The sequence below is a fragment of the Sphaeramia orbicularis genome, chromosome 12, assembly GCF_902148855.1.
Source record: "Sphaeramia orbicularis chromosome 12, fSphaOr1.1, whole genome shotgun sequence".
NCBI lineage: Eukaryota > Metazoa > Chordata > Actinopteri > Kurtiformes > Apogonidae > Sphaeramia > Sphaeramia orbicularis.
Genome location: NC_043968.1, coordinates 15,148,975 through 15,169,369, shown reverse-complemented (window position 1 = coordinate 15,169,369; position 20,395 = coordinate 15,148,975). Strand labels below are relative to the sequence as shown.

Here is a 20,395-nt window from a genome sequence, read left to right as displayed (position 1 = left end):
TACCTCTGATCTTGATTTATATGAATTTGTTTAATGGTATGAATTTGTTTGATTGATTTCTTCTCAGCTGTCCAGAGGAAGAAGAAGACTACACAAGTGAATCAGAAGAGGAGAAACGAGCAGCTGAGGCTCGCATCCAAAAGATTCAGAAATTACAAGGTATGTAAAATTCACAGGCAGTGGTCACATTTTTCTCTAGATGTTAAACTTTCTTTCTTATCCTTGACCGCTCTGACAATATAAGCTCGGCTTCTTCCTGCTCCTTTTTGGATGCTAGGAATAGTTAACTCTTTAAAACCTGATGTGCCATCGCTGACACACCCTGCAAAAATGCAGTTTGGATAGCTGTAACTCTTTCACTGTACAACTGGAAAAATTCCAATGGTTTCTGAAACCTGAGACGTTGTGCTTTATAGGTTTTATTGGGTCATTTTGGTAATTTTACTCATGCCTGTACTAGAAGCTGGAGAAAAAGCTTTTTAAGCAGTATTATAACATGCAGAAAATTGTAAATGATTGCTAGACTTGGTCTGGGAAAAAAAAAGTGCTCTGGAAAAATGGGCAGACTCCCTCACAGCATATTTTCTAAACTTTTAGTTAGTCAAAATAAGAAAAAAAGTCCAAGCGGACCATTTTAAGCTTAGGGTTTAATGGGTTAAAGAGTTACAATAAAATAATTATACATTTGTGATATTTATTTTCTTTTTCGGTTGATTTATTTCCATATATTGGAGTGTCCTTTTAAATCTGGAATTTCTTTTGCCTACTTATGTTTGAAATAAAATCTATTTATCTATCTATGTGCGTAATGGGGCAATGAAATGGACAGAGTTTTAGTATGTGAAACACTGTTATGAAATGCAGAGCTTATTTTTGATAGTGTTTTTTTCAAACAAACAAACTTTGTAATTTCAGAGAGTCTGATGAGCCAGGACCAGCAGATTTGCTCCAGCCTGGAGGAGAAGCTGCAGCTCTATGCAGAGCTGTCTACCATAAGTGGGAGAACAGACGCTTCACTAGTTGAACCGCGGCTGTTGGTCCATCCACAGTCAGAGGAGCTGCCTCAGGCCGCTGCGCTGCTGGCTGCAGCTCTGCAAGAGGGTAAGTCTATGTGCTGCAGACTTTAAAAGCAAACACAGGCTTCTGTTTTTATAATTCACAACCAAACACTGAAGAATAACCAGATACAGTATAATAATAGTAGTGATAATAATAATGGTTTTATTCATATGACACCTGTGCTCTGAATGAATAAATATAACACCTTTAAGAAGAGCAGGTGCTTTAATAGACAAAACAGGAAGGGTAACACGGCCAACATTACCTCAAACAATAACTAAGTCAAAGTTTAGATAAAATGAATAAATGATGACACAAGAAGAGACATGACAGAAAGCAGAATGTAAAATAACCCTATCAGTAATAAACTAGAACAGAGGAGGACAATACAATATATAATCTTAAAAAATTCTGAAACTAGTAATTTAAAATCACATGTATGCAGACTTTATGTTAGGGCTGAGTGAATAAACAACATCAAAACAGGATCATTATAAAAAAAGAGAAAAAGACACTGTAAATATTTGTGTGGCTTTGTTTTGATGTTCAGGTCTTGACAGATGGGAATGAGGATGCATTCAATGCACTTCGTAAACTCACACTGAACATAAATGTTGCTTTCAAGTGCACTTCCTCATTTTAGAAATCTATTCTCCATGGCCCAAACTGGAAATGTGATATTTTTTCTTATTCTACTGTATTAAAATACAATGTACTGCATCTATCATTACACTGAGGGGATGAAAATGTTAATATCTTAATATATTTTGATATCTTTTATCTGGGTACTCTTCAAAATGGCAACTTTATCAAATTCTCCATTGTGATGATTATTAAAAGCCTTTTAGCTTTGTGGGGTTGTAATGGGCATATGTCTACATTCTAATGAGAAATATGCAGGAGTTATGTGGACAGCACTGAAACACACAAAGAAAGAGAAATAAACAGTTTCTGCATGTAAAGTTAATATTTCATATGACCTCTGTCTGGGTTCAGTAAATCTTCAGCTCTTTTAGGTCAACTGTTTGGATGTTTTCTTATATAATCTTGTGGTATATTACACACCTTCAGAGTATTCCAAAGTCTGCCTTTTATCCTTTTCTCTGTCCAGCTAATTCCACATAGTTTATATGCGGCTTATAGCATATAGACATTGTTTTTCCTGAAATGCATAACCACACATATGGATTTCTCAGTCATTGTAATGTTATAAGTGCAACTGCAAAAAACAGCAAATATGTAAATGGTATGAAAAATCAAAATGCCTTTCAAAAACAAAAAAAATCTGTGTTTTAATGCCGTGCACATATTGCCTGCATGTTTCTTTACTCATTACAACCCTGTAAAAAAAAACAAAGCTAAAGGCTGCCTAAGAGTTTTGCATAATACTCTCTATTAATATGGGAAAAAAAAACATGGTTTTGATCCTATTATTTGCCAGATATGACAATGATGAACCCTATTTTATTGAGTCTTTACACTTGCTATTTTGGATTTCCAGCTGAAAACCTGAAAGCTGCACTTTCATCAAAGGCCAGTTCGACATTCAGCAACAGCTCCGACTCCGACACGGATTCTGTGTTTCCCATGAGCCCACTTTCACCTTCAGAGGCCCCTTCAGATCCAAAGGCCTCACTCCGAGACCCAGAACCCCGTGAACGGAGTTGGACAGAGGCCCTCGCAGATCAATCTTTAACGCGCGTACAAAAAACCGACACAAATGACATTGACTTGAAGGTACTGTGCACTCATACTATATTTACTAAAGAATTCATTCAGTTTGCTGTAACTCTTGTTTGACCTCTTGAAATAGTAAATACATGAAAGATTTTTGAGTTAAATATTAATGCAGCAATATGATGTAATGTGCTTCCCATTACTGTAGTTGTCAGTGGAGGTATGGTGGGATTGCAGAGGTATTACCCGGTCATTACAGCCTCTTACAGCTTGCATCTGAACATCGCTTCTTTCCATTTCTTTACAGATGTGTGATCGGCAACAGCTGTTTTAATAATTCATTGCAGTCTATTAGAAGCACATTTCAGTCTTAATGTGATGAATCATTAATAAGCACATAATAAAGGAAGAAGTCCATTTAGTCCCCAAAGGTATTGCGCCATAAAAAATTGGATATGGAGACTTATTGCAATTACCCTGGTGCGTTTGTGCTGACATTCGCAGCTTGTTGTTGTGACCTGTGAGGTAAATGAGTTTGAGAGGAGAGAATTGAGCTGCGGTGTGATATTTTAACTCTCCACGTTCAACAATGTGTGAGACCATATTGTGGGACCTCAAGGGGGCGCAAATGTTACATGAATGTTTTTTTTTATGAGGAAATAGTTTGAACTCTGTGACTTTAGTATGAATTATTATTTAGTAGAGAAACATGGTGCATTTACATGTGATGTTAAAAAAGCTATTCATTTGTGACATAGAGTTTATTAATGAGTATATAATTTGTGATTTGTTCATTAACAGGTTGCTCAAAGTGTCCAAAGCCTGACGCAGTTACTCTACAGTCTGCAGGTGAATACATATCTCAGTACACTGTCAGACACCAGTTACTTTTTTCTGCTCCCAGCCCTCATCTATATCATCCCCCAGTCAGTGAGAACATGTACATCCTATTCTCAGATCTCTCAGGATGAAGGCTTACTATGTGCCTTTACACCAAAGCTTGAAGAAACACAGAACCAACAATGTGCTCATGTGTTTGAAGCCAAATGTAGCGAGCTGCAGGAGTGGGGATCCTACTGATCTTTTTCTGCTGAGGGACATAGAAGGGACTTTTGTTTTACAACGCTCACAGTGTGGTTTGGTATAAAATGTAAATTTGTGTAGAGAGAAAGTATGTGTGTATTTGCATTAGGGCCTGCGCTCTGGCAACCCTGTCTTGGCTGTTTAGATTTGAGGTTGTGATCTCAATGTCATTTTCCTATTCAAAGTTTTCTGTCCCCTTTTTCATATTAACCTTGAAAACCACAGTTTTACCAGTGGGTTCAACTGCCAGTGTGTTCGATTTTTTTGTGTAACGCATACAACAAGATAGGGCAGAGTGAGATCCTAATTTCCGTCATTTTTGCCATTCAAATTACCTTCTCTTACTGATGGTTGTGAGGATGAAAATGGTGGTTGAACCTTTGCATTTGCTGGATTGACATCTCTATGGGCTTGTGTCTCCGTGCCAGGCTGCAGTGACCCTCCAGGACAGCTGCTATGAGGTCCAGAGGCTCCTCCTCCAAGAGACAGAGCGCCCTTCTCCACGCGCCCACCGGCTACACTTTCCAAGCCTTCGCGGTAACACCTTACAAGAGCAGGAAAAACAACGTAACTTTGAAAAACGTAAAGAGGAAGTGGCCGCGGCTCAGCGACTCCAGGATAGATTACGCCAGGAGAAGGAGCGATGGGAGAAGGAGTGCCAGGCCAGGGAGATCCAACATGAGGAGCAGGAGAGCAGACTGGAGATGAGGGAGAGGCAGTGCCACCTGGAGGCGGAGAGGTTAAGGCGGGAGAGGGAGGAGCTGGAGGAACAGCTGCAGGAGTACCAGCAGAACCTGGAGAGGCTCAGAGAAGGTCAGAGGAGTGTGGAGAGGGAGCGTGAGCAGCTGGAGACCCAGCAAAAGGTGCTCCGATGCTGGAAGCACAGCCGGCAGAGGAGCCTGCCCACGGTGATACCGCACATGGTCATCCCTTTGGATGGGCAGCAGGTGGGGATTGCACAGCATTTTTTTTTTTCTTGTCAGTTTGTCTTTTTCATTATAATTCACATGATCTGAGAGGAAACAAGACAAACATTCAAAAATTTCTTTTGGCCTTTTTTATTATACGTCTTATCCTTATTTATTTTTATTTATTTCGAACATGCAAAGAAACAAAATAAAACAAAATGCAGCAAATTAAGACAAAAACAAAATAACATTTAAATGAACAGAATCTAACTTCAAGTACATACAAGTCTAAATTTTGCATGGTTGAAAAGGAGTAGGAAGAAGTATAAACTTAACCCTTATTTGACCACATTTGATTGAACACTGTGCAGTTCAATTAGATACAAAAAATGATACTCAGCATGTCAATAGATAATGGGATTTAATTGAAACAAAAAGGAAGTAATAAATTAACTTAAAAATTGTTATTTAAACTCCACATACATGTCTTTCTTGTACTGTGCCTGACTATGAGAATGCACTCGGCCCTTTCAAAGTCAAAAAAGTCTCTGACAAAAGATCAAATAAGGCTATTCTTGGATCTCACTTCAAATCACTTGTTTCCTGTTCCATCATCAGTCACACTTGGCTAACGCACCTAAGCCTTGTGGCAGCCTAAAGTTTTGTTACTCACACAAGACCTGGCTGTGAGACTGAATTTTTATTTATTTATTTTTTTGTACCAATGCCAAATAATCAATTTAATCTCAAATTCAACCCAATGCACACTTTTTCAGTTGGGACACTCACATCTTGACCTTTTATGCAGATGTATCAAAACAAATCTGTAAGTCTGACTAGTTTCCAGGCCTGTGACTGAAGAATTTAGCCAATCACACATCTCTCCATGAAAGGAGAGGTAAAAAAAAACTGTGATCAGCGGTTATAATGTCAAAAGTGAACACAGCAGCTCCCGTACCCGTGACATTTTGCATTTTTCTGGTATGAAGCAGTGTCATGTCATTTATCTTTATATTCAGACTGTACCAGGGATTCAAAAAAAGTGACAGCTGCAGGAGGGAAGTGCTGCAGAGATAGACTTCTGCTGCTTTCTGAGGCTTCTGTCTTCTTCAGTCTTCTAATTTTTGACACTACTCATGATTTCTAATCTTAGACTTTGGCTGTGTTCAGACAGCAGGTCTTAATACACAATTCAGATTTTTTTTGGGTGAAATCTGATTTTTTTGTGTGCTTGTTCATATTATACATTAAATGTGACTTCTATCAGTTTTGAGTATGAACTGAATGCGACCCTGAAGTGACCCGCATGTGCAGAAGAGGTCCTGATGTAATATGTGACCATGCAGGCACACATTGTGTTTATGGAAGTAACACAGAATTGTAACATTTGTCAAATTTCAATGACGTAAAGGTCGGATAAATGCAACCTGCCCATTCAAACTGAAGTTGCATTGCAAAATATTAGATATTTATCGGATTTAGGACCACATATGAAAGTGGCTGGGTCAGATTTGAAAAAAAAAAAAAAAAACGGTTTTGTGCTGTTCAAATTGTCTTTAACAGATCGGATACAGGTCACATATGGGCAAAAAAATCGGATTTGGGCCACATTTGCCTGAAGCCTGAACGTAGCCTTAGACTTAGACAGATTTTATTTGTCATTCCAGATTTTATATCAAAAATGAAATTTCAATGCAGTTGGCTCAGCAGGCAGCAGCAATAAATACAAATAGGCACTATATATACAGGATAATATATACAAGATAAGATAAATATGCATATAAAAAACTAGGGCTGTCAAAATTAATGCATTAACGTGGATTAATCCGTCACAATGATTAATCTGATTAAAAATTTAAAGGCAATTAACCCATATGCAGTGCAGAATGTCTCTGAATGTCTCTGGCAATGCATTTCAGGCAGTTTGTCCAAGTAAAGTTACCATCGTGCATGTTCAAATGGGCAGTTGATCCGTTAGTGACAGGCAGCAAAACCAACCCATAAAGATGGAAGATGCTAAACAGCACATTGGCCCCCTGGATGGAAATATGAGGACAAAAAAAAACCCAAGACGGAACAGTCAACCGATGTAAAGTGTTATGCACACTCTGCAGGAAGGAGTTTTCTTTTCACCAAAGCACTTCCAGCTTAAAATATCACATTAACACGAAGCATACGTTAGTTGGGGATTCTGCTAGCACTTCAGCTAACACGTCACCCAGCTTGCGACAAACACGTTAAGTGTGTGTACATTCCCTTCTTTCTTGAGTCTGTTTGCTCATGCAAAATGAAACGTGATTAATATAATTTTAAAATAATTGATATTTAATTGTAATTAATTGAAATTACTCCCCAGCAACCCCGTGATTAGTCTGATTAAAAATTTTAATCATTTGACAGCACCAATAAAAACTATAGAATACAGAAGATAGAATCAATATGCATATAAAAAAGAACTATGTGTGAGTATAAAAAAAACTATGGTTCTCTGATTAAAAAAAAAAAAAAAAAAAAATTGAGGCATTACTAGTGGTTTTAGTGCAAATCCTGCCATGTCAAGCCGTAGATATGTAGTATTTATGAACTACACTTTAGCTAAAGCTTGAGCTCCGTTAGTTCACACATTTACACATAGCAGCACAATCCCCTTTTGATATACGACCTGCGATAATGAGAGCAATTTCAGCATCATTTGTCTTAGTGCTCCAGCAGTTCCACTCACCAATAAACATCTTAATGATTGATGATAATTAAACCACTGCAAATAAAAGCACTGACAAAATAATTAAAACCAGGGGCACGTGGCCCCAGAAACCAATCAATCGTGTCGGAAAAGAGTTAAAGCATCGACACTTTGTTTGAAAAGCGCCGCATGAAATGTCCCCTGCAGCTGGAAGGCACGGAGGATAAAGAGTGCACTGTTCTTCATGGCCTTTAAGTCTCAATTTACCGCACACAGAAAAGCAGCACGGGTGAAACTAATATATAGCGTCTATATCTGTGTGAGCCTCTGCTGGGTACAGCTTTGTGTTGCTCAGTTCAGCAGGTGTGACTGTTCCAAAGATGTACAGGCAGCGCTCAAACAGGGCAGACAAATGAGCTGACTCGTGTTACAATATTCACTCTCTCCCTCATTATTTTAAACACCACCTTGGGCTCCTGCCAGCTAGACGTGATGAAGCTCTCCTTGCTTTTTGCAGACTTATTTGTTTCTATTCATCTATTTTAGGTGTTGTTGTGTCCGTATTGAAAGCAACGGTTTGACAAAGGTGTGCAGAAACAGTGGAGGTCCTAATGTTCCCCTGCTAATGTTTTAGCCAGAGGCAGGAGTTCACAGGGTCAGAAACAGATCGAATGACGCATACACACACAAACACACACTCTCAGGTCTGTTCTAATTAGTTGTGCTGCCTAAGCTCCGGAGAGGAAAGGCCATGTTGATGCGAGAGATGGGACGGAAAGGACAGGAGGACGGCCTGAAGCATGAACCAAACTCCACGGGTGACACTTTTCTGATCCATCATGTCATCTGAATAGCAAAAAACAGCCATATTTCATCACGGTCATGTCATTGTATTAGCAGGATATTTCATTATGTAAGAGGAAATAAGTAGAAGCCATATCAACTAGAAAAATCACAAAATATTCAAAGTGATCCAGGAAAACTTCCAGTATATTTCATATTTTAGATCCTTAATAATAATAATAATAATATAATAATGGATTGGATTTATATAGCACTTTTCTAGACACCCAAAGCGCTTTACATTATTGACCCATTATTCATTCACTCTCACATTCACACTCTGGTGGTGGCAAACTACATTTGTAGCCACAGCTGCCCTGGGACAGACTGACTAACCCATAAAGACCCAGTGGTACTTTTGTAGCAGTTCCCAAATATTTTTTTTCTCTCTATTTAACGTTTCTTAAGCAATTTCTCACTATGTTTTATATTATCCTTTGTAATTTTTTTTTTTTTTTTTACTGTAAATCATGTATTTCCCTATGTTTTATTTCCTATACTTAATTTAGATGTACATTAAAACTCAGTGTAAATTCAAAGATTATTACATCAAAACAGAGAAAACTGGAGAAAAAGTGACTTTTTCAGCCAAGATATTAATAACTGAATGTAAAAACAAGTGTGTCCATCCACTGTCATTTATGAAACTCTATGGGTTTTACTGGTGAATCAATGTTGTAGAAGATGACGGTGTTTCCATGTTCACTATGGAGTCTCTGAACGTTCAAATGGGTCATATCTGATGACCATGAAAAGCTTAAAAACTGTATTTTACTCCTGTTATTTACATGTATTGATAGGATAAGTGGATCAACAGGTATTAAATAGTTTAGATCAGTAGATGATTTTGATCGCCAGTGGATGTTTGGGTCTTTATGGGTTAAAGCTGCCAGAACCTAATATTAGGGTAAAATATGAAACTATATTATTCACTATAAATATTCACACCGCTGTGGAAAAGATGACCCATTCAGACTTCAGTGTCAAGTCATGGAGTAGAGCAGTAGAGTCATGTCTGATTGAATTTTTAGCAGAAATCAGTATTTACAGTTTTCAGTCACAAACTAACGCCCCCTACCTGTCTGAAATGTGGTACATTGTCCACAGATCTGTGTATACTTCATGTTTCCTCTCAGACCACTTGAATTTAACACTGGTCTACAAGTAAAATGCTTGTAGAATAAAAATAGTGAAATTTTACCACCTGTGAGTCACTGATAAAGAAAAATCAAGTCAAAATTGCTGGTTGGCTGAAGTTTCCAAGATACAGTCTTGGATCAAAATGTGAAATTCGAGAATTAATAAGAGAATTGATTTTACTCAAAAGGAATATTTGTGTTAGAGCTACCAGATCTACTTCAAAACACTGTCTGCACATGACAGTACATTCACTTTACAGGTTCTATCTAGTGGAACATTTATAAATCCATTGTATAAATGTGCATAAACCAATATAAATGTGGAATAATAATAATAGTAATAATAATAATAATAATAATAATAATAATAATAATAATAATAATAATGGATTACATTTCTATAGCGCTTGTCAAGGCACCTAAGGCGCTTTATATTACTGATCCATTATTCATTCATTCTCACTTTCACACTCTGGTGGTGGTAAACCACAATAACACTATTATATACCTTGAAAACATCAGAAAACCAGCACTTTTGTCATTTGTTTTCCAATTAATCTTATCAAAATATTTAACATTTAGCGCATTTAATCTCTGAAGCAGATAATTTCTAAAAAAAAAAAACAAACTTCAGACCAGTGTAATGGGGGAATTTTGGGATCAGCATTGCTAAAAAACTACAAAACACTGCAGCTTTAAATGTGGGGTGCTGTTCATTGTTATCTCTGATTGTAAATGGAATAAGTTTGGATTTCCCTGAGTAGCTTAAGCTACGATAGAATCTATTATATCTGTAATATGTCTTTTCTGGCATTTTATTGAAGAACGGGTCAATTGAAGAGTTGAAGAATTGATTAAATTGTCAAAGTATTTACCAGATTATAATGAAATAATAGCTATCTGCAGTTAGACGTCAGTAATAGGAAATTGTATTAGAGTCCAGAGTATGTCTGAGGTACTGCTTGTTATTTATTTAGTTATTTCTTTATTGTCATTTTTTTGTCACTTAAACACATTTTACAGTTTATTTTCTATTGTATTTCATGCCTATTGTCTTGTGCTGCTGTACATTTGAATTTCCCCCTTGGAGGATCAATAAAGTATATCTTATCTTATATTATATTATCTTAATACAAAGTAATGAATACAGTAGATCCATAAAATTAAAAACTATTGCGTAGGTTAACATTTTTTTAAAACTTATATATACTTATTGTAAAATTTAGTGATGTGAAAAGTCCAGAATCATTAGAAGAGGGCTGGAAAATGTTAATAATGTAACGTTTGCTTTCACTTCAAGAGAAATTCATCTAAGAGTCAATAGACGCAGTAATTGGTTTTGCCCATTAATTTATTAGATAAAGACCCTGTTCTTAGTTGAAGGGGCTGTTAGATGGTTTTACATATGTGGAAACTACCATATTATCATTGTCATCTTCTTCATTATCATTGTCCAGACCTGATTTAAGACTATGAGCTTCCTCTGTGTTGTGTTTGACCAGCCTCTGTCAGCTCTCTTTCCTGTATGTCACTGATAGTTGTTTACTTTCTCAGGACCAGTCACTGACTCAGTCCAGAGACCCCGCTGATAACGGCTCCGTGTTCGTCAACGAGGCAGCGTTTGCCGGCACCAGCAACAACAAGCGGCACATCCACCACAGAGGAAATGACCCCACTGCCCACAATTGCCTGAACACCCTGCTGGCCAGATCCAACAGCAGACAGCACCCTGTGGCGAAGACTCCCCACCCACACTCAGGCTCCCAGGGGTGGGTGATGGGGACAGGGTACCTCTACACGCCCACAGGAAGACTCGGACTGCAGCACAAACCCAGTGGTGAGGAAGACTATTATGTTGCAAAAATTGAAACAAACTGTCTTGTATTAAGCAAAAAAAAAATCTGCCACTGTGGTTTCATTGTGGGATTTCTTAAACTAGATAATATTCTAACCACTAAAAATGAAAACATAAAAGAAAATCCCGAAATGTGCTTATTGCAAGCAACAAAAACACGGTTATTTAACTTAATTTTCTTAAATTAAAAGTTGTGCAAGTGATCTCAGTCTTTAAAAAAACAAAACAAAAAGGAAAATAATCTTGTTCCTCTGCTGGGAAAGTACACAGACCTTATTTTAATGGATCACTGGTTTTATCCAGATTGACATTAGTTGGAAAATCTTATCAAGGCAAAGTAAGACATTGTTTGCTCGGAATGAGGTTGCGTTTCTAATGAAGAACATGCCTGACAAGATTTTTCTATGCTCATTTCCAGGAAACAAAGATTATCTCTCTTGAAATTCTTTGTTTTTGCAGTGCAAAAGGTTTGATCATTTGCAATGAAAGATATTTGAACCAAAAACACAAAATAAATGGCAGGTAACATCTCATGGGTATACATAAACACATATTTCCCTTTTGTCATTCAGTTTTGTATATAGTAAACATGAGATTTCCTCTAAAGCAAAGCTGATTTTATTAGATTCTTAAACACACGGCTGCATTCATTTCTATATTAATGAGGAAAACATATTTTATTTTAAGAGCTAATATACTTGCTTTCAGGTGCCATCTGCGAAGGGAACTTTTTTGGCATAGAAATGTCTACTAATGAATGCATGAAATGACTTAATTACTGACCTAATTTTCATTCGTGTTATGTTTAATATCCTGTATCTGAGTGCTAATGGGTCGATACTGCCGAGCCTAAGTGCCTCTTGTATTAGACAATACTAACTAATGTTATCATACTGTCTGTGGTGCTCAACACAAATGAGAAATCTGCTACCTGTGAGAATGTAAACAAACTGCCTGCTCTCATTGGCCTGTGAGTTTGTGTGTGTGTGAGAACGCATACTGTGCACACACATTGGTCTGTATCACTGGTGAGGCCTTGTCTGTCCTTCCTTTCTGTTAATCAGTGCTTCCTGACAAAAAAAGAAGGAAAAAAAAACAACCACTAGCCCCCACCTCAGCCATCCACCTCCACCTGCACCAGCAGCGATTCAAGGCCGCCTCCTGCCAAAGGAAGAAAAATCAATGGTTTCTCTATCTGTTGACTGGCATGGCAGACAACAGCATGTGAATCACAGTTCACAGGCAATGGCTGGCTGATAGGGACATCGATCTCAAAAAATCTTTACAAAACTCATTATAGCATTACTTGTCATCGCATCAGGCGACGGGCCGAGCGCAGGGGTGTGTGGAATGATAGATGCGGACACATATTAATCTGTGTTTCGCATGAGAGGTGTCAGCGCCGTTCTGACGTTTGCCTTATTCCTAATCGGTTCACTCGCCGCTCGTTCAAGTATTTACAGCAGGGCGAAGGAAAATTACAGGTTACACGCAACTTATCCCTCAGCCCCTTGTAAAAGTGGGGTCAGCGTTAACTGCGGCCGACACAGAGTTTCTGTTTACAGACGATAGCAGGGCAGCACAATCTCGTTGTCATTGATCAGCTTATTAACCTTTCCTCATTATTGAACGCGCGCAACCCCCAGTGAAATCCGAGTCACTTGTTAACAAGCCAGGGGTGTAGAGGCGGCAGTCTACAATGCAGAGCGCATTCCAGCTGACATATTCTACCCACAATGCATTTCCAGCGGATCCCATGAGGGCCCGCGATAACACACTCTTAAGTACTGAATAGAGCTCCCAGTGCTGACATAATTCTCCAGTATATTTAAACCTATGTATTGAGTCATTTTCATCTTTCATCCGTTAAAAGCTCCTTTGTGACCTCCAAGAATCACGTGCTGCCTGGTATGCGGACAAACCTGGTATCTGCTCTTTTTGTACGTGAAAAGGAATCCCATTGAAAAGCAAATTCTCCATTGTGTCGTCAGTCGCTCGGATCAAAAATACCACCTCAAGTCTCATCCTCACCTTAAGCATGTGAATATTTTTTTTCTCATGCACGCACCCACATACACACCCTCTTTTATTAACTAGATCTGCACTTTTATTCCTCCACAGTGTAATCTCGGGGAACCAGTTGGATAGAATTTTTTGAAATGAAGTTTCATCTGATGCGTAGTATCAGGTTTTTGTTGCATGCCTTTTTCATACAAAGGGTAGGCGCAGTGAGCGTAGGCTGAGGAATAAAAGAGATGAAACGGGTGCACTTTACTACATACGTGCAGTGCATTATCTCATGCCTTGTATAATCTGCTGCAGTGTAACACAAAGCACATTCTCTGGAAACCAAACCTGCTTGGTTGGCTTTTTTGACAAAGCTCTGGGTTGCATAGTTGGAGTTAATGATACTGCAGATGATTTAGCTTCATACTGATCATATCGCACATTTCATTCATATGCGCAGGCCTTAAAGGGGTCATATTTTGCCAAACCCACTTTTATTAGTCTTTGGTACATTTATTGGTGTATTTGGGGACCCTTATAATTCAAAAAAATTGAATTTGAACCCTCCAGGTGCTGCAAAGCTATCTTTATATTCATTTTGGCAAAAATCTAGTAGATTTCTACAACTCGTTTTAATGCTGCATTCCAGGCCACCCGTAACTCGTGTTTTTCCAACATTCTAAGAGTAAAAATGCACTGAAATGGCAGTCAAACCAATGACCTCCCACCTGTGAACTCGTACTAGATTGATGTACACCCAGTTCCGAGCTCTGACACCATGTAGCCCGTGAAACAATAATGGCAGCCCCCATGGATGCAGTGTTTATACAAATTTTTTATTAAAACAAGGTATTCCTCTGACATTACTTATCTTTAAATGTTCTGCTGCTCTAGTGTTCGCTAGTTTTCAGTCCATTAAATGCAAGAATAAATTAATACCAAATACATATCCAAATATACAAATAACAAAACATAAAAGGTAGAACAGCTTCTCTTGCCTTATGCGCCATTTCTACTCCTCTGTTTCCCTCAGATAAGCAAGGAACAAGCACCTTTGGCAATAGAAATGATTTTAAATGAGCATAACGTACAGTCCACCATGCTGGTTTGTTTACATTTAGCTACCACAATTCCTCGCGCTCAGGCACTTTGGCGTGACTTGCCTGGAACGTTACAAAGTCGTGAGTTGTGGTTTGAAGTCATGACTTACGGGCTCAAAAACCAGCCTGGAAGTCAGTACAATTCCTTCTTAATTTGTTACATCTATAACTAGTTACGTGACGACATTTGCACATATAAGGTCAAGACTTCCGACGAACATTTCTCTGACTACGCCATAATTGTTTGTCAGCAGCAACAGTTTTAGTCCATACTGAAAATATGTCCAAACTTCGAGCCAATTACCTAAAATGTTCGGTTGTTGGTTGAACGGGACAGAGCAGCACAGCCAACAACCTGGAGGGGGTGGAGCATGAAGTGGCTCATATGCATTTAAAGGGCCAGCGCTCAAAACAACCTTTCCGGTATCATTACTCAGAAATAGGGTTGAAGATGGACCTGTGGAGTTATATTAATGAAGAATTCAAACCCAAGCAGAGCATTTACAGTTGATGCAGACCACAGGGAAATGTTTTAAAATGCTTAATTCCATTTTTAAAAAAAGCAAAATATCACTCCTTAAAAGAAAGTTTTTATTCTTGATGTTTAGGTCATAAAATAATACATTTACGATGCTATAATTGTTAATGGACAAACCTCTAAGAGATTGAATTCTTATCATCTGGTTGCACAATGATGTCTCATCCATCAGAGGCCAGGCCTGTATGGTGGCTCACTGAGCGACTCCAATAGACTCTTATATAATTAATCAAACAGAGACACTTTCCTATAGGGACACGATGAGGCAATTTATAGTTCATGCCATCTGTTACCATGACAGCGCACCTGCCCTAATGCTAGACAGCACCCACCATGCAGACAAAAAAGCACATGCACAGACACATGCTAGATACCACCCACAGTCATGATCATTTCAGATTTTATTCAGTTCACTTACTCTGTTCAAAAGGAAGTAACCCTATTTATGAGAACAATGGACCCAGACTTTGTAGAGATATACAGTAACATCCTGCTCCGAGGCGTGTTTGTCAACTTATCAGTACGGTTGCCTGGTTGAATGCATGTCTCACTAAGATAACTGGTTGGTGCACCTCCATATCTCTTTTCACCAACTATTAAATGTGAGGAGACAGCTGTCATTGGAAAAAATGATGAGGTGACATGAAGGCGGAAATGTCAGATACAGTAGCTCCAAAGTGTCAGTTGTTGATATTCTAAGGCCTGTGTGTCATTGTGTGTACAGTATGAAATGTTTTTTTTTTCCCTGCATGAATGTGAATCCTGTTTTATAGATAAGATTAATGCGACACAATGACTTTGGTAGTATTAATAATTTGTTTCCCCGTCTTTTACCTGGTATGATTCCATGAATTTAGACATTTGACTGCTAGATGTGTTTGCTCTATAAAGCCTATAACTATTTGCTCTTGGTAATTTTCAATTAGAACAGATGTTTATTATTTTTTCTCCAATAGTGCTACAGTTTAACCCATAAAGACCCAGTGCTTCTTTTGTTGGAGTTCCCAAATTCTTTTTTCATTCTATTTATCCTTTCTTCAGCAATTTCTCACTATGTATTATAATATTATTCTCTGTATTTTGCATGTTTCACTGTAAATCATGTATTTTCCTATATTTAATTTAATGTAGATGTTCGTGAAACCTCAGCATAAATTCAAAGATTATCATATCAAAACAAAGAAAACTGATGAAAAACTGACATTTCAGCAAAATATATCAATAACAAAATAACAATACACTGTCCAACTCCAACTCCATGGGTTTTACTGGTAAATCGGTGTTGTAGAAGATGTTTCCATGTTCACTATGGAGCATCTGAACGGTCAAATGGGTCATATCGGATGACCATGAAAAATGACAAACTTTATTTTACACCAATTATTTACATGTATTGATAGGATTAGTGGATCAACAGGTATTAAACAGTTTATATCAGTAGATTGTTTTGGTTAGGGTTAAAAAAAAACTAGGGGAAAAACTGCATTTTAATAATAATAACTAGAAAAGCACTCAAAAGCGCAGACCTCCACCAAGGCAGATCTGCCCCCCCTCGATCACCACCAAAGTTTAAGCATTTTTTCCTTGTGCAATTATCAACATTTCCTGAAAATTTCATCAAAATCCTTCCATAACTTTTGGAGTTATCTTGCTAACAGACAAACCCCGGTGAAAACATAACCTCCTTGGTGGAGGTAATAATAATACATCGGTTTTATATAGCACTTTTCTAGGTACTCGAAGACAATTTTACAACAATTATTTACATGTATTGACAGGATTAGAGGATCAGAAGTTATTAAACATTTTATATTGGTAGATGATTCTGATTGCCAGTGGTTGTTTGGGTCTTTATGGGTTAAGCGCATATTTTCTTTCCAAACCTTTTGCATTGAATATTTTTGCAAAAATGAATCTTCTTCTGTGCTCAGTTGGTCCCTGGCCAGAATTACATGCAGTACATTTTAATATTCTTCATTAATCCAACAGTAAAATTTTAGAATTAATATACTTTTTGCAAATGGGAGCAGCGACCTGACATGTAGCGGCTGTGGCTACTGTGATTACCCAGCAGTGATTATGTGTGTGAGCAAAACATGAAACAAATGCAACATGTTGAAACCTGGTGATTATTTATTAGCAGTCACTAAATGATTGTTTCCTTTGAAGGCTGAATATTCCGTCCTAATCCACTCACATTCCCTCTCTCTCTCTTTTTTTTTTGTATGATTTTCTAATTACAGTTACCGGCTGAGACTGTTTACATTATTACTGCAAATAGTTGCGTTTCATCCGGTCGTCACATTGTGTTTTTGTCGTGCCCACGCAGATCACAACAGTGAGGACTACATTGGGGAGACGTGGTCATCAACAGCCACAGCAGCAGACCCTTATCCTGCGCTGCCACATCCCGGTGACCCTCAGCTGGGCCTCAGCGCTCTGGTTTCCTTAGAGACAGATAGCAGCGGGGAAGAGGGCAGAGAAGAAACCATTGTATACCTCTGAATGTGGGTAACATGTCTGACTGTACAATACCAACCCAGCACTTCAAGAAATGTCAAGTCCAGTTTTATTTTTACAGCTTCAGAATCGCAAATGTGCCTCAAGGGGCTACATGTCAAAATGTCACGATAAGCACTGGGCCCAGTGGGCTACAGAGTGCATTTCTTTGTATAAACCTATTTCTTTTTTTTTTTTTTTTTTTTTTTTTTTTAAGTTGAAAATTTGTTTTTGTGGTCTTTTTTTTGTCAAATGGACAGTTACTGGAAACAGATAAACAAACCGAGGTTGCTCCAGACGCAATTTAACAGTGTACCATGTGTCATGCACCTTAGCTGGAGGCACCGCGGGGTGTTCACGGACTCATATTTTCTGTGAACCTATTTTTTTGTGTGTGTGTGTGTATTTGTGTGTGCTGTTTATTGACTTCCAGGTCCCTGCAGCATCACCTTTTGCTCATTCTCTTACTGTCTCTCCCTCACTGCCTTCCACTCTCAGGTCCAACATATCTCATCCCATGGGCACTATATTTATTACATTTATCAACATTTGGAGAGAAGGGGTAAAAACCTGAGGCTGCATCTCTCCAAAAGGGGTGATTGTCTTACCATAGTGTACACTGCCACTCTTTCATTTATCAGACTGGCTCTGTTTATTTACAATCCACACATAATGGAAAGCATAGAACATGAGAATTGAAGGATGAGGCGCGACAGCATCAGCTTCATCTGTGTTTTTTTCCAGACTCGCTGCCTGTGGGTGTCATTTATTAGTTTTTATCATAACTTTTTTTTTTCCTCATTTGAAGACAAAAACAGAAGGATGGGTTTTAAAAAGATGTTGAAGCTGCGCTACGGTGTCAGGTTTATCCGAGGAAAATAAATACAGCTGTAAATAGTGTGAAAAAGGATTGTTTGAGCAGAACTGATTCAGTACAACCTGAAATAATTTTGGCTGCAGGAAAGTAAACACAAACATACAACTATTTTAGGCACTTCAGAAATTTTTTAAACGTCTTTATTTTTACATTTTCATTTTAATCTGTTATTTTTTTTGTCTTAAAATCCCTCCGTTTCTTCATACAGGTAAATATTACCTTTACAAGCACATACAACAATATCAAGTGGCCTTTTTGATACTGTTGTGCTTAATGCAAAATGATTACACTTGAATAATCATGGAGTGTGTTTGCATATTTTCTCTCATGGGCATTTTTATGTGTAAACAGGCTTCAATGCTTTGTGTCTGAAGTTGCTCTGTTTTTTGTGTTTTTTTTTGTAACAAACATGATAAAAGTTAATTTAGTCTTATTACTTTTGTAGGTTCCTCATGGGACAACAAGGCAGTGGCAGTATTTTGATGTCAATGTGGGATTTTAGAACCATGAATACATGTTTGTGCTTTAATTTATTTATTACAGTGCAAAAGAGTTTTAATGTTTTACAGTGCTTTGTGAAGGGTTTTATTGAACATAGACATGCGCCTGTATAAACAGACACATAGGTGTGTTCTCATTGTGGGCTTGTGCACATTCAGACGTGTATTAAGAGATTACGTTTATTGAACTTGAACCAGACCTTTTGGTTTATTGCGGTTAAAATAGATGGGACTACTTGAGGGCGTTGATACAATAAAGCAGTAAAGTGGTCGAAACACAATCACGTCGCTTCAGTTTCATGTCACCGGTCTGAATTGTGAAGTAGTATGTAAACAGATGTGCAGGAGCGTGGCTGTTCGGTTACCAGCAGTGACAGGTGCTGGACAAGGTGCATGTGAACGTCAGCTATTTCCTGTTTGTGCACCTGTAAAATGCAGACACATAATCCACATCAGTGTCGGATAAATCTTATTTTGACGCCTCCATCCACCTAAACGGACAATGTCACCCTTTCAGTGTCTGAGAATGTATTACAAGACTTTTATGGGTCATAAGATTCCTCACAAAAAGTTTCTGTCACATTAAAGCTTATAAAACGGCCTCGACTTGACTTTTAAAGCTTACCCTGACAGCGCTGTCATATTTCATAAACTTAAATGCTATTGATGCATCTTTGTCTTGTCTTTTTCCAAACAGAAGAGACGATTTCTGGGAACCACATGACTCAACCTGCAAAATGCACCTTATTATTTCTTCTATTGATTTGCTTGAAAAACCTGCATAAATAAGACCTGCTTCAACCGTTGCCTTGTCAACCACAGTTTTAGCACTCGTCATTAAATGTCACACGCAGGCACTCCGCTCTCTAATTATTGCTCTTATTATGGCACATGACATTTATTTTAGGATTGTAGTTCTGATAGGTGAATAACAGCCTCTATGATACTATTTTAAAATGTCACTTGGATCATTTGCGTCTTCTGAATAGATTTCTCCTTTCCTGAAATGCTCTCATTTTTACCCTCCACAAGTCACATAAATGTGATTTTTTATTTGCACATTAATTGCCATAATTATTGAGACCATTTATTACATTATAAATAACATGTACATGCATATAAGCTTCAGTGCAATGGTTCCCAACCTTTTTTGGCTCATGACCCCATTTTAACATCACAAATTTCTGGTGACCCCAGAAATTCAAAACGAAGACATTTTTCTCTTGGAGATGTCTTAGCAGGACCTGGAGGGTGAAGAAATCTTTCCATTCTCTGTTTGATCTGGTTTTCTGACTGCTACTGTGCAACAGGTTAAAGGTGGGTAACACATGTGGTCACATGATCAGGTCAATCAAGATATGCCCTCTCAGATCCTGCATTTTATTTGAACTTGATTTTTTTTAGGAAAAGTATGTGGTGTTTTAATTATAATGAAATATATATTGAATCATTAAAAATATTTTTATTAGTTTTTTTTTTTTTTTTAATCAGTTACTAGAAATTTCAGGCGACCCCACGTGGGGTCCTGACCCCAAGGTTGAAAAACACTGCTTTAGTGAGTCTCACATTCATAGGAACAGGATTACCTCTGATGAATTACTCTGGAATGACATGAATTTCATACACT

The 20,395-nt window shown here is 37.9% G+C and overlaps 1 protein-coding gene across 5 annotated transcripts in view; it reads left to right on the top strand.

Moving 5' to 3' along the window:
* Positions 1–19,435, top strand: part of arhgef28a (Rho guanine nucleotide exchange factor (GEF) 28a) — a 36,472-nt gene extending 17,037 nt beyond the window's left edge. For all 5 annotated transcript variants that reach the window (XM_030150549.1, XM_030150546.1, XM_030150547.1 and 2 more), the window contains 7 exons: positions 68–159; positions 916–1,101; positions 2,561–2,796; positions 3,538–3,585; positions 4,248–4,766; positions 10,947–11,229; positions 17,222–19,435. In XM_030150549.1, coding sequence (XP_030006409.1) covers positions 68–159; positions 916–1,101; positions 2,561–2,796; positions 3,538–3,585; positions 4,248–4,766; positions 10,947–11,229; positions 17,222–17,397 — 1,540 coding nt within the window. In that variant the 3' untranslated portion in view covers positions 17,398–19,435. The remainder of the gene's footprint in view (positions 1–67; positions 160–915; positions 1,102–2,560; positions 2,797–3,537; positions 3,586–4,247; positions 4,767–10,946; positions 11,230–17,221) is intronic.
* Positions 19,436–20,395: the final 960 nt, after the last annotated feature.